Source organism: Primulina tabacum, chromosome 1 (genome assembly GCF_025594145.1).
Source record: "Primulina tabacum isolate GXHZ01 chromosome 1, ASM2559414v2, whole genome shotgun sequence".
NCBI lineage: Eukaryota > Viridiplantae > Streptophyta > Magnoliopsida > Lamiales > Gesneriaceae > Primulina > Primulina tabacum.
Window position 1 is genome coordinate 54,765,406 of NC_134550.1, and position 12,067 is coordinate 54,777,472.

At 34.0% G+C, this 12,067-nt stretch overlaps 1 protein-coding gene and 1 pseudogene across 1 annotated transcript; one reads left to right on the forward strand and one right to left on the reverse strand.

Annotated features, from left to right (window-relative positions):
- Positions 1-959: 959 nt before the first annotated feature.
- Positions 960-1,815, reverse strand: LOC142513445 (protein FAR1-RELATED SEQUENCE 5-like). Its single transcript, XM_075619722.1, has 2 exons — positions 1,336-1,815; positions 960-1,241 (listed from the first exon to the last, which is right to left on the reverse strand). The coding sequence occupies exons 1-2, from the start codon at positions 1,813-1,815 to the stop codon at positions 960-962; spliced, it is 762 nt and encodes a 253-aa protein (XP_075475837.1).
- A 4,255-nt stretch (positions 1,816-6,070) lies between these two features.
- Positions 6,071-11,880, forward strand: LOC142513461 (cell division control protein 6 homolog B-like; annotated as a pseudogene).
- Positions 11,881-12,067: the final 187 nt, after the last annotated feature.

The following is a 12,067-nucleotide window of genomic DNA, read 5'->3' on the forward strand; positions in this document are numbered from 1 at the left end:
GCAACATCAATTAAAGCTCAAGTTTTATACTATAACCTCGTATGTCTAGACATCAAACACCTTTCGGGATTGTCGATCACATTTCGCTCAACTGTAGGATATAGTACTCCAACCTTTGCATCTTTTGTCCACCGTTTGAGTATATACTTATCAGGCAAGTGGAACACTTGGTTGATACGAAAAAACGCTAACATATGCATGTACGGAATACCATCAAATTGAAATTTCATACAACTACATTATATATCGTCTTTTTGTATGTCATGCGTAAGCAGTCTAGGTTTGGAAAAAGAAGATCCTTGAAAGTTGATGACATTGTAAACCCCAAACTCAATTGTCATAGATGTTTGTTGCACATAATAATCATGACTCTGACTAATTTCATTTTGAAACTCCAACCATTTGTTTTTCGTGTACACATTCACCATTTGCAATTCCATTGGTTAGTTCGATTTTAGCTTTGGCCGATCGTTCATATCAGTATGATCCGCAACTAACTCACAGTGTCTTTGGTGTCGAAATGCCTTATTGAAACGAATTATAAAATTCATCAATGAGTTATTGCTAGAGACGTAACTCTTGAAAAAAGCATGTGAACTTTCAGATCTCTGACTACTTGACATACTTGCAGAAAATACATGGCTGAAATAAGTCGGCACCCACTTCTTTCGCAACTCATACATCAATGACAGCCAATCATTCTGTACCAGGTTAGCACAATTCATAACATCTTCCCATGATCTTTCAAATTCAATAGATGTTGTTGAATGTACAATGATGTTCTTTATGCTTTGATAGTGGTCACGGAAAGTCACCAGGTTCAATTTATCTGGGAATTTGTTTAGAATGTGCCACAAACAATATCGATGTATTGTTTTAGGGAAAACTTGAGATATGGCTTTCGTCATTGCAGGATCCTGGTCAGTAGTGATCAAGTTTGGTGCACCTTTAGGCATGGCTTATAGAAACTTATTAAGCAACCAAACAAAAGAACCAGTTTTCTCATCACTCAAAAATCCACAGCCAAAAACAATGGTCTGATGATGATGATTAACTCCTACAAATGGTGCGAAAATCATCCCATATTTGTTGGTGTTATACGTCGTATCAAACACCACTACATCAACAAATACAGTGTACGCCCTCCTTGATACAGGATCCGCCCAAAAACACCGACTAAATCTATTGTCTGAATCAGTCTCGTAATCAAAGAAGAAAGTTGAACTCTTGTCTTTCTCAGACTGAAAGAAATCAATCAATGTTTCGGCATTGACACCCATGTTCAGGCCATCTAGACTCTATTTCAAACAATCGCATTTGTTGACAAGTTGGTACATTTGCTTCATCAAAATGTTGATTCAGTGCTTTCTCTGATGCAGAAACAATACGATGTGAGCGTAACAAATGCACCTTTGAAGGAGTGGACAATGAATGATTATGACTTTCCATGAAGGTACTAACAACCCAACCAAGATCATTTTGTTCCTTCACAACTGAAATCTTTGACTTACATCCACTTCTAATCTCACCACGAGCTCTCTCTTTTATTATTTCCTCACTTTTTGCTTGTTTACTCCGTCTAATTTCATCTGTATGTCCTTTTTTAAAGCATACAAATTTTTTCCATATAACTTCATTTGTTTTCTTACTTCTTTTGATATTACTTATTCTTGCACTGAAACCGGCTTCTCGTGCATATTGGTTATAGAATGAAAACGCGTCCTCTAAAGATTCGAATTTCATCCCTATATTTGGCTTCTGATTGTCTCTAACTTGGGGAATGTATGATTGTTTATCGCCGCTGTTTTCTTCCATTTCTATAAAATATGAAAATGAAAATTAATATAGATACATACACTACTTATTGCATAGATGCACAAACAAATGATTGAATTGAGTTACCCTTTGCATACACTACTATTTATATCAATCGATGAAGAATAACTTTTTTGTTTACCAACATCAAAATATGTTCTACCATAACTAACCATCGAATATCCAATATTAAATCATCCGAGAAAAGAATAATGCACAATTTGAACAAAAGTGGAAATTGGATAAAGATGTAACAAATAAAATATCAACAGAAGATGAATCAATATCACCATTGAAATTTAGAATTCACTGTCAAAACATACGATAGATTCAACAAATATGAGAACTAGTGAAGAAGTAGCTTAAGGTTTTTTACATCACTGTCTCCACCATTCATGGACAAAACAAACACTAATTAAATAGCCGCCTCCATCTCCTTTTCCACTATAATTCACTATAATCTCCTAAAACCATATACATATTCAAATTACAATATCATCACTATAAAATAAAAGGGAAAGAAATACAAATCTGTAGAAACGCTAATAAACAATATCGCGAAAGTCGTTCTTGTTGATATTACATACCAGTTTTGATTTAAGAACCGTGAAAGTCGGTGCTTGAATTGAGTTTTCGAGAGTTGCCCTACCCTTTACTGAAATTTGAGCGTGAATGAAGAAAGAAGCCTTCTGTTTAATTTATTGTTTTTCTTTAAAAAAAATATTGAAAAGAGACAGCTGGCCTTTGTCGCCCATAAATACCCAGCACCTTTGGGTGCAATTTTTGTAGAAGCAGCTCACGTGTTCCATACAGAGGCTTACTGCTTATGATCCATTCCTTCTCAAGAACTCCCGCTCTGCCAGTCTGCCACTATTCAGCATCTCATCGTGAAAAGCAGAAACGATTAGATAAATTGAACTTCTCAAAATATCAGCCAATGCATATGCTTCGGCATAAACATGGCTGCCTCATATTTTTCCCATGGTGCTACTCGTTTTCGTCTACATGTGTTCATCAATGAGATATTCACATTTTAATTCTTCATCAAGACATCGACGCAAAAATATAATAGTTTTTGATTTTTTCTTGTGATTATGAGATACCATTTTTTAATGGTCTCATTTAGATCCAATGACTCAATATGCATTTCTACATCGAGAGTCCATGTCATATAATTTTTTTCCGTGATGTCGAGCGTAACAAATTCGTGTTTTGCCAAATTTGATATGGTGGTACTATAAAATAACAATGTATATTATTGGTTAAGTTCTAAATATATTAATATGACAATACAAAATAACAGATAAATTATAAGTACAATCATTCTTAAAACGCGAGGCAGATATTCTCCGATAAATATAAGACTAGTGAGTATAATAATTAAAATAATTATACAAAATAACCTTGAAAGAATCATTTTCTTATTTTTCGAAAATTTAGATGAAGAAATTTTTTAGGAGGAGAGTAAGTTTGAAATGATTGAATGTGTTTGTAAAATCATATTTATAAGGTAAAAACTAGCTGTTTATGACCGTTACAAAAGCTTAAAAAAATAAATGTATGTATATGTAAATTTTATGATAATAATATGACGTAAATAATGTTACTCATGTTTAAATAATTATGTATATCACATCACATTATTATAATGAGGTGTCAGAGACTCATTTTATATAATACCGTGACATTATACAAATATATATATAATATAATTAATATATAACATGATAAAAATATATAAACAGTGAAATAATCACATCACGTTATTATAATGAGATGTTATAGCACTACAAGAAAAGTGGGTTTCCGCAGCGTGCAATATGCGCCGCGGAAAGGCACGCTGCGACGCACGCTGTAAAGTTGAAAGCCGTCTTAAGTTTGACACCATTGGCGGCGTGCGATTTACGCTGCGGTTTAGTCTAATAAAGGCGTGCAGAGTATGCTATTGATAGTTAAACTATTGGCAGCGTGCATATGTACGCTGTTAATACAACTTTCTGCAGCGTGCACAAGTACGCCGTTAATAGTCATAAAAAATAGCGTGCACAAGTATGCTCTTAATACATTTTTATAAAAATACAATACAACTATAATAATAATACTCATGATCTTAATTAACAATTAAAAAATACTCATAATCTTAATTAACAATTAAAAAATTAACCAAAAATTGAAACAAAAACAGGTATTTAAATCGAAACTAAAATCATGTAAGTAGAGAAAAATGTTAAGTGTTTTGAAAAAAAATGGAACGGAGATCGGGAATAAATAGAGAATTTTCGAATTTTTAGCGACGGTTTGTTACTAAACGGTCGCCGATGTAAGTCTATTAGCGACGGTTAATTATTAACCGTCGTCGATTTAAATTGGCGACGATTTATTCTAAACCGTCGCTAAATGTGGCCTTAAATAGGCAAGTTTCTTGTAAACCGTCGCTAAATGTGGCCTTAAAATCGTCACAACTTTAACTTTAGCGACGGTTTTACTAAAGCCGTTGCTACGTTAAAATTCAAACTCATTTTCCGCGTGCTTATAATATGCATGCCGTGAATAATACTAATGACGACGTACGATTAATGTGCGTCGTTAATGTCTGAACACGATTCTTTTTTTTAAAAATGATTTATTTTTTGCAGCACATATAAACTTGCACGCCGTTAATAGTATTATTAACGGCGTGCCTTTATTGTGCGCTGTCGTTTATATAATTTATTAACAACACACATAACTGGAAGCTGCAGATATTACTATCCGCAGCGTGCTTTTAATGCACGCCGTTCATAATAATATCCGCAGCGTGCTTTTAATGCACGCCGTTAATAGTATCAAGTTACTATCCGCAGCGTGCTTTTAATGCACGTCGTCAATAGTAATATCCGCAGCGTGCTTTTAATGCACGCCGTTAATAGTATCAAGTGCAACACTATTAACGGCGCACATATGGGTGCACGCCGTGAAAAGTAGTATTCGCAGCATGCGTTTAATGCACGCTGTTGATGACGTGCTGCGGAAAATCATTTTTCTTGTAGTGTAGACTCTATTTATATAATAACATGATATCATTCAAATATATATACACAATAAAAATATATAAGTAGTGTAATAATATAATCATATCACGTTATTAAAATGAGGTGTCATAGACTCTTTTTATATAATAACATGATATTATATATTAAATATATACACAATAAAAATAAATAAACAAATATATACACAATAAAAATAAATAAACAGTAAAATAAATATTATTGTTTTTGAATATTGTTACATTTTCCTTGTGTTTGGAGATTGGAAAAATATGAAGAACCGAACCTTCGAGTATCGTGCTGACGTGCTAAAAGTAAAAATTTACGATAAAAAATAAAATTTCAAACTTAGAAAATATATTAAACTACACATTTTATAAAATTTTGTCTACTCAATTGTGTGTTTTTTCCACAAATTGAGAAACATATTTATAGAATTTTTTTGAAAATAATCCAAAAAAAAAAATACATAATTACATAAATCATCTCACACTAATTTTTAATATTTACAACTTTTATTTTCAATATTAAATAATTTCAACGCTTATCAACAAATATCAATTAACCAACTATTAATAGTCTAATAATATCGCAAATCCTCTCGTTCCCGCCACAGGTATCTTTTTCGCGCCATTGTCTGCAAAATAAATACATAATTTCCGATTCTTTTTCCCTGATTTATTTGTCCCCATCGCTGAAAATATTCGGATCCGAGTGCAAGCTCATTCAACGATGTCAACTGTCTCCAGTCGCCGCTCATTTCCGGCGGAAGATCATTTGCCTGAGAAAGGACGAGGGGCCACGCCACGAAAACGCCGATCGAGATCCGATCCAGACAGCGTAACACCATCTAGAAGGAAGATTCCTAAGTCGCATGGCTTATGCGACGCGTACAACAGCCCTGACAGTCCTCTGAAAGAGAATGTGAGCTCGATCGGCTTACATTATGTTCATGATGTTCATTTTTTTTAATTATAGTTGCTTTAATTTTGGATTTTTCAATTTGATACGTTTGTTTGATTTACATTCTGACTCATTTTAGCTTCGAAATCGCAGTTACCAAGATTTCCCGTGAGAAATAGATTATTTGATAATGTTGTTGAAAGGCCGGTCCGGAATCCAGCAGGCAAGTAAAGTTGTTCACAAAAAAAATCTACATGCCATATTGAATATAGTTGCTATGTTATCTGCTTAATTAATTTGGTGTTACTTAATTTTTTTTAATGATGGTTGATATATTAGTAGATGTGGAGCAAGTGAGAGTGGTAAACGAGGCGCTGCACGTATCTACCGCTCCAAAGATTGCCGTGTGCCGTGAAAACGAGCAAAGCATGATTTTAGATTTTTGCAAGAAATGTGTAAAGCAGGAGAAGGCTGGGAGTATGTATATTTCTGGATGCCCTGGAACTGGAAAGTCTTTATCCGTAGAGATTGTTAAAAGAGACCCTTGTTAATTGGGCAAATGAGGTACCCATTTGGAGCACTTGTTAAATTGTTTGTAGTTAAGACTTCAGTCCGCGTGATGAATAAGTGTTAGATGATAATTACCTTACTGACTTTATGTTTTTCACTTTGCTATCAATGTGTTGACTGGCACCCCACTAGAACCTAACAATTACTAGAAAAATTTACGCAAGAACTGAATGTATTGCTTTTTGATAAAGCTTTAGAACTTAAGACATTATCATTGGTGTATTGTGGCTGCAAATTAGAACGATAGATTATGGGAGTGATATATTTTCTCAAATCTGTGCCTAAAATCGTCTGGTTTTAAATATAAATTGAAACTTCCAGTTGGTCTAATTCCATCTTACATAGTTTTTAAGCTGCTGTTCTTTTTTCCTAAAATGATTATATTCAGGATTTGATACATTCGAAAATGGGGTTTTTTTCTCCAGCCAGTTGTTCTTTTCAATTTTTGATGTAAGAAATAAACTGGAAATAAACTTCATGGATGTTTCATATGTCTAAACATTGTGTTTTACATGTTGGTTGTTAAATGGTCGACAATGTACTATCTTAAAGCGTTCTCCACCCTTTCTGTATATCTGAGGAAAATTCCTTTGTTTCTTCCTCAAATCAGGAACAAATACAGCCTCCAGATATTTTGTCAATGAATTGCATGTTTCATGCACAGACAACTGAAATTTTCAGCAAGGTACACCAATTTTTGAGATTATTTTATTTCTAGCTGATTAAGAATAAATTTTCTAACATTCTTTTATTGCCCTACAGGTTCTCAGAAAACATTGCCCGCAGAAGGAGGCAAATTTTTCTAAGTTACCTCTACAGCTTCTTCATGACTTGTATTCTCAAAAGATGGCACTGGATGTGAAAATGATGTAAGAATCAGATATTAGCATTCTCATGTCTAAGTTTTATGAGTTCTCATGTTTATCCAGAACATTGCTTGGTTGCCTGTAAATGTTTGGTGTCCAAGATTGGTGAAGGATTTCTAATTCTGAGTATTGTCTAAGCATTAATTTATCATAGTTTTTTCCTAATTAGCAATCATGGTCGACAGATTAGTGATTGTTGATGAATTGGATTATTTGATTACCCAAGACAGAATTATGCTTCAAGATCTTTTCATGCTAACAACATTGCCATTTTCCAGATGTATTTTGCTAGGTACGTATGGGATACTCAAAAATCTCATATGTTAAAATCTTCGTTTTTTAACTGCTTTGCCTTTTGTCTACAGGCATTGCGAATGCTATTGACTTAGCAAACAGGTTTATGCCAAAACTTCAATGTTTGAACTGTGAGAGTTTGTCTTTTTATCTGGTTATTTTCCAAAAGCTTAAGATTCATTCGTTATGCTGGAGGTTGCTACAGAAAATAGAAAAGTAGATAATTTGCTTGAATATGTCACCAATTTTTTATCTATAGGCTGTAAACACCCATTTTTTTATTTCCAAATTACTATTAATGAAATATTTTACTACTTGCATTTGATAGCTATATTGGTACTAATGGCTATAATTGTTCATCCAATTCCCCTGACTTGGGTTTTTCGTTGATTAATGGGTTCACGGATTAAAGTTTCTTGCAAGATGCTCCATCTTGCTTCCTCACTTTCAAGATTAAGCATCTATTAAAATTTGGTTACCTATGTCGTTATCAGAAGACAGAAGTTACTTAGTCCAACCGTCTAATGGCTCAACATAGTCGTCCTTTCTCTTTTATCTGAGTAGATGTTAGAAATTTTGACATAATTCAGTCAGCTTGTCTCCTGGTGGAAACATATTGACTCCTGGATCTTCTTCCTCTCTGCTAGGCAAACCCGCGGTAATAACATTTCGATCCTATTCCAAGGATCAGATCATTAAGATTCTTAAAGACAGACTGAGGGTAAGCCTTTTTAATTTATTAAACACCCAGAGAGAGTTTATTAGTTTCGTCGAATCTTTATATTAAGTGCTCAGTAGAAAGAATTTAATCCTGCCACTTGACTCCAGATTATATCACGTATAGAAGATGTAGTCACATGTTGTTTAGTGGATGGAAGCATATTTTGAGACGTAAGACCACCAAAACCCTGAAGTTGACTGAAGGACTTTCTGCACTTCCTATTTGGAAAATGCTATCTTAATTATGAAACAATTTCAGTTAGCTTATATCGAAGAGAAAGCAAAACATATGGAAATAAATTTCATTTTGCCAATTAGGGATGCATTTATATTTGAGATCATTCTAATCTGGCTGCAATTTCAACAGGCACTTCCTTGTACCGTTTTCCAGCCACAAGCCATTGAACTCTGTGCTGGGGTGTGTTTCATCTTTAAGCCTTTGGATAATAAAGAGTGCCGTACAGGCTATTTGCAATTCTAAGCATGCCGCTATTATTTTTCTTCTTCTTTATTTAAAACTTCCTGGAAGATTCACGTGTCCCTTAAGGGCCACGAGATTGCTAAATTTCCATGGCTTGTGTTGCTGCAGAGAGTTGCTGCAGCATCTGGAGATATGAGGAAGGCTCTTTCTATTTGCAGGTTGGCATCTGATTCCTACATTCACCAATTTTTAATCCCCCTTAATTTTTTCTTTATTTAGTTCTCAGTACCATGTAGTAACACAAATCTGCAACAGTATAAAATACTGCATTGGACAAGATGGATTATTTTGAAGTTGGTAACGCCTATGTCATTCATGAATTACGGTCTTATTTTCATGTTTCTATTACAGGAGTGCTATTGGAATGCTAGAAGATGAGATAAGAGAATCTATCCATAGCGAGAATTTGTCATCAACTGGAAAGAATGGCAATCAACAGAAATCTGCTGATTTTGATTGGTTGGCTAGTCAAGTAAATAATCTGGTAAACATCTTATAGCAAATGAATATTTTAAGTTTACTTTTGTTGTAGTTGCAAAACCCAATACAGCCATCATGAAGACAATTTCTCGATAGTTTTTCCTTTATATCATGTTCTAATGTTGATTCTTCCATAACCAGAACAAGTCGTTTTCTGGAATCACTTTCTTGTATTTGTACAAAGGAAAGTCATTTTCCTGTGAAAGACATGCTTTCATATCTATGATGATGGCTTCTTGTTGATATCCTGCCTCGTGGAAAGTTATCTCAAATTACGAAGTTAATAGATTATATCACTTAGGTGCCATCATGAAATCAACTATACAGCCTTATCAAAAAATTAGGTGTTGGTAGTTATGACTTGTAACCAACCTTATATTATTGCAGCACTTATAGCTTGCCCATTCTTTAACTGAGAAGGGCGAGTAGAGTAACCATGTGCTTCTTTCGAAGTCCACACAAATCCAATATTTAGTGTTGCATCTTAGTTAATTTCCTGTGCTTGTCTGCTTGTGCAAATATATCAAGAGAATAAATATATAAGTCAAGGGTGCTTGTAGTTAAGTAACTTCACTAAGGAGCATTGGTATGGGTTTGAATAAACTTTTGGAGTGAAATGAGAAATCAGTTTATATTCTCCGTTATACATTTAAGAAACCAGTGTTACTAATCCTTGGCAAATTTATACACTCATCAGCACTCCACTGCCAAGGAATCCCCTCCACCAGCTCCATTCAGTATTCTTGTAGCCTGCATGGTGCCCCGCTAGCTTTAATAAAATTTTATTTGCTGTCCTCACTTTTAACCACAGCCTACAGGCAATCCACTTTCTCTTATGGTTTTGATCTTGTTATAGGTGAGGATAGATCATGTTGCTGCTGCATGATCAAAAACATTTAAATCACCTACAGTAGACACTATTCAATCTCTACCACAACATCAACAGGTAAGCTTCTCTGAGATGACATCACTCAATAAAAATATTTTTTAGCTGTAAAATTATCATATGCCTAGATATGAAATATATGAAGTGGCCAGTGAATTTTTCGTTGCCTATGTTGATGTTTTCTACTGAATGTTGAATGACTACTTCTGCAGATCATACTTTGCTCCGCTGTGAAACTTTTCCGAGCAGGGAAGAAGGATACAACTGTTGGCGAGGTGTGGTTTCTAAAATTAGGAGAGTATAAGAAATTTCTATGGCATTATTTAATAAAAGTCTCTATAACTATGCTGCAGCTGAACAAATTTTACAGGGATGTGTGCAAAACAACCTCAATCCCACCAGTGAGCATTATGGAACTTTCAAGTATGTGTAGAGTGTTGGGTGATCAGGTAAAACTACTCGTACAAGATGAGAATATCTATAAACATATATAATGGAACATCAACGTTATTGTATTCTGTAGAAATTGGAAGACTGCATGAGCTTATGAGCACGAACCTATTTTCAGGGAATCATCGAACTAGGACAATCGCGAGAAGAAAACAAAAGACGAGTAGCATTAAAAGTAGATTCAGCAGACATTGCTTTTGCTTTGCGGGTTAGTTGTTCCTGATATCTCTGACTTGAAAGGATATTGCTATTGATCAGCTGTTATTTCAAGACACACGCTAATTGTTAATGACATAACAAAATCCATTGATTTCATTTTTGTAGCTTGTACTTAAAGCTTCAGTGTTTTTATTTTTTATTTTTTAAAAAGAAGACGCATCAGTATTTTTACTGTAATGAAACATTTTTTTCAGTTTATTTTCTTTCTAGATTCTATTGTACTTGACATATACTTAAAACCAAAGGAATTTGAAATGCACACAAAATCCTTCAAGCGAAACAGTTGCTTTTCATGACTTTCATGTGCCTTTGTCGAGGACAATAACATCTTTGCCATAATTGTGCTAATTATGGAACAGGGAGTTCGTTTCTTTCGCAATTGTCTGCAGTAAACCTTCAAGAAGCATGATTCTTTGGAGGTTATTGGGTGGCTCATTCTTTGCCTGAAGATAAAATATGAAGAGATAAAGTTAGTAAACTGAACTATCTACTTCTATATATTTATTTATGTAACATTTCTCAGGTTGGTCGCATTTAAACTTTTGCATAGCCTTAAATATGTTGGAAACTTGTTGAGAACAAATAGTACGGGAGAAAATTTCATTTGAAATAATAATGCAGCTTACTCCACTGCCAATAGGCTTAAGAGTCCCTTTGCTTTGGATGTTGTATTCTGCCTTTTCTTAAAAAAATTACATTTGTTTTTGTCGATAGTTTTTCATACCTTGGTTTTTACCCTATTAGTATTTTCACCTTTACTAGCTATGATACAATTTAGCTCATTCTTTCATGTGAACAGGTGTTCCAAGGACTAGGACTCCAAGTCCTACCGAGCTCAATATCTCATGAATTCAATAGTCCGGCATCTATTTTCGAACCATATACGAAAATGAAGGGAAAGCATTTTGCGCCAATCAAATCTTCAGAAATTGTTGTAGGCTGCGGCATTTGCTATGTTTTTATCAAAGATTTTCCAGATTTAAGAATATAGGATAATCCAAAATTTTGAGAACATCAGATGGAAAGTATAATGATTAATGTGACTTGTTTCATTGAAGAAGTATAGATTGCAAGGTAATAGTGATGTTTTCATTTCCGCAATGGAAGTTTGGCTAAATACAGTGTGTACATCCTTCTACAGATGTGACTTTAATCATTTGATTCGTGTAAAAACAGATCATGACATCAAAGTTAGTTACTCAAAGTATCTCAAACTTAATAAAATAGTATAGAAGTATAGATAATATGTATATATATATAACATGTATAATTTGATATTCGAGTCGAATATGAATATGATTTTTAAGATCTGTCTTCGTCTCTATACCTGAAAATTATCGTACTTATTTATTTA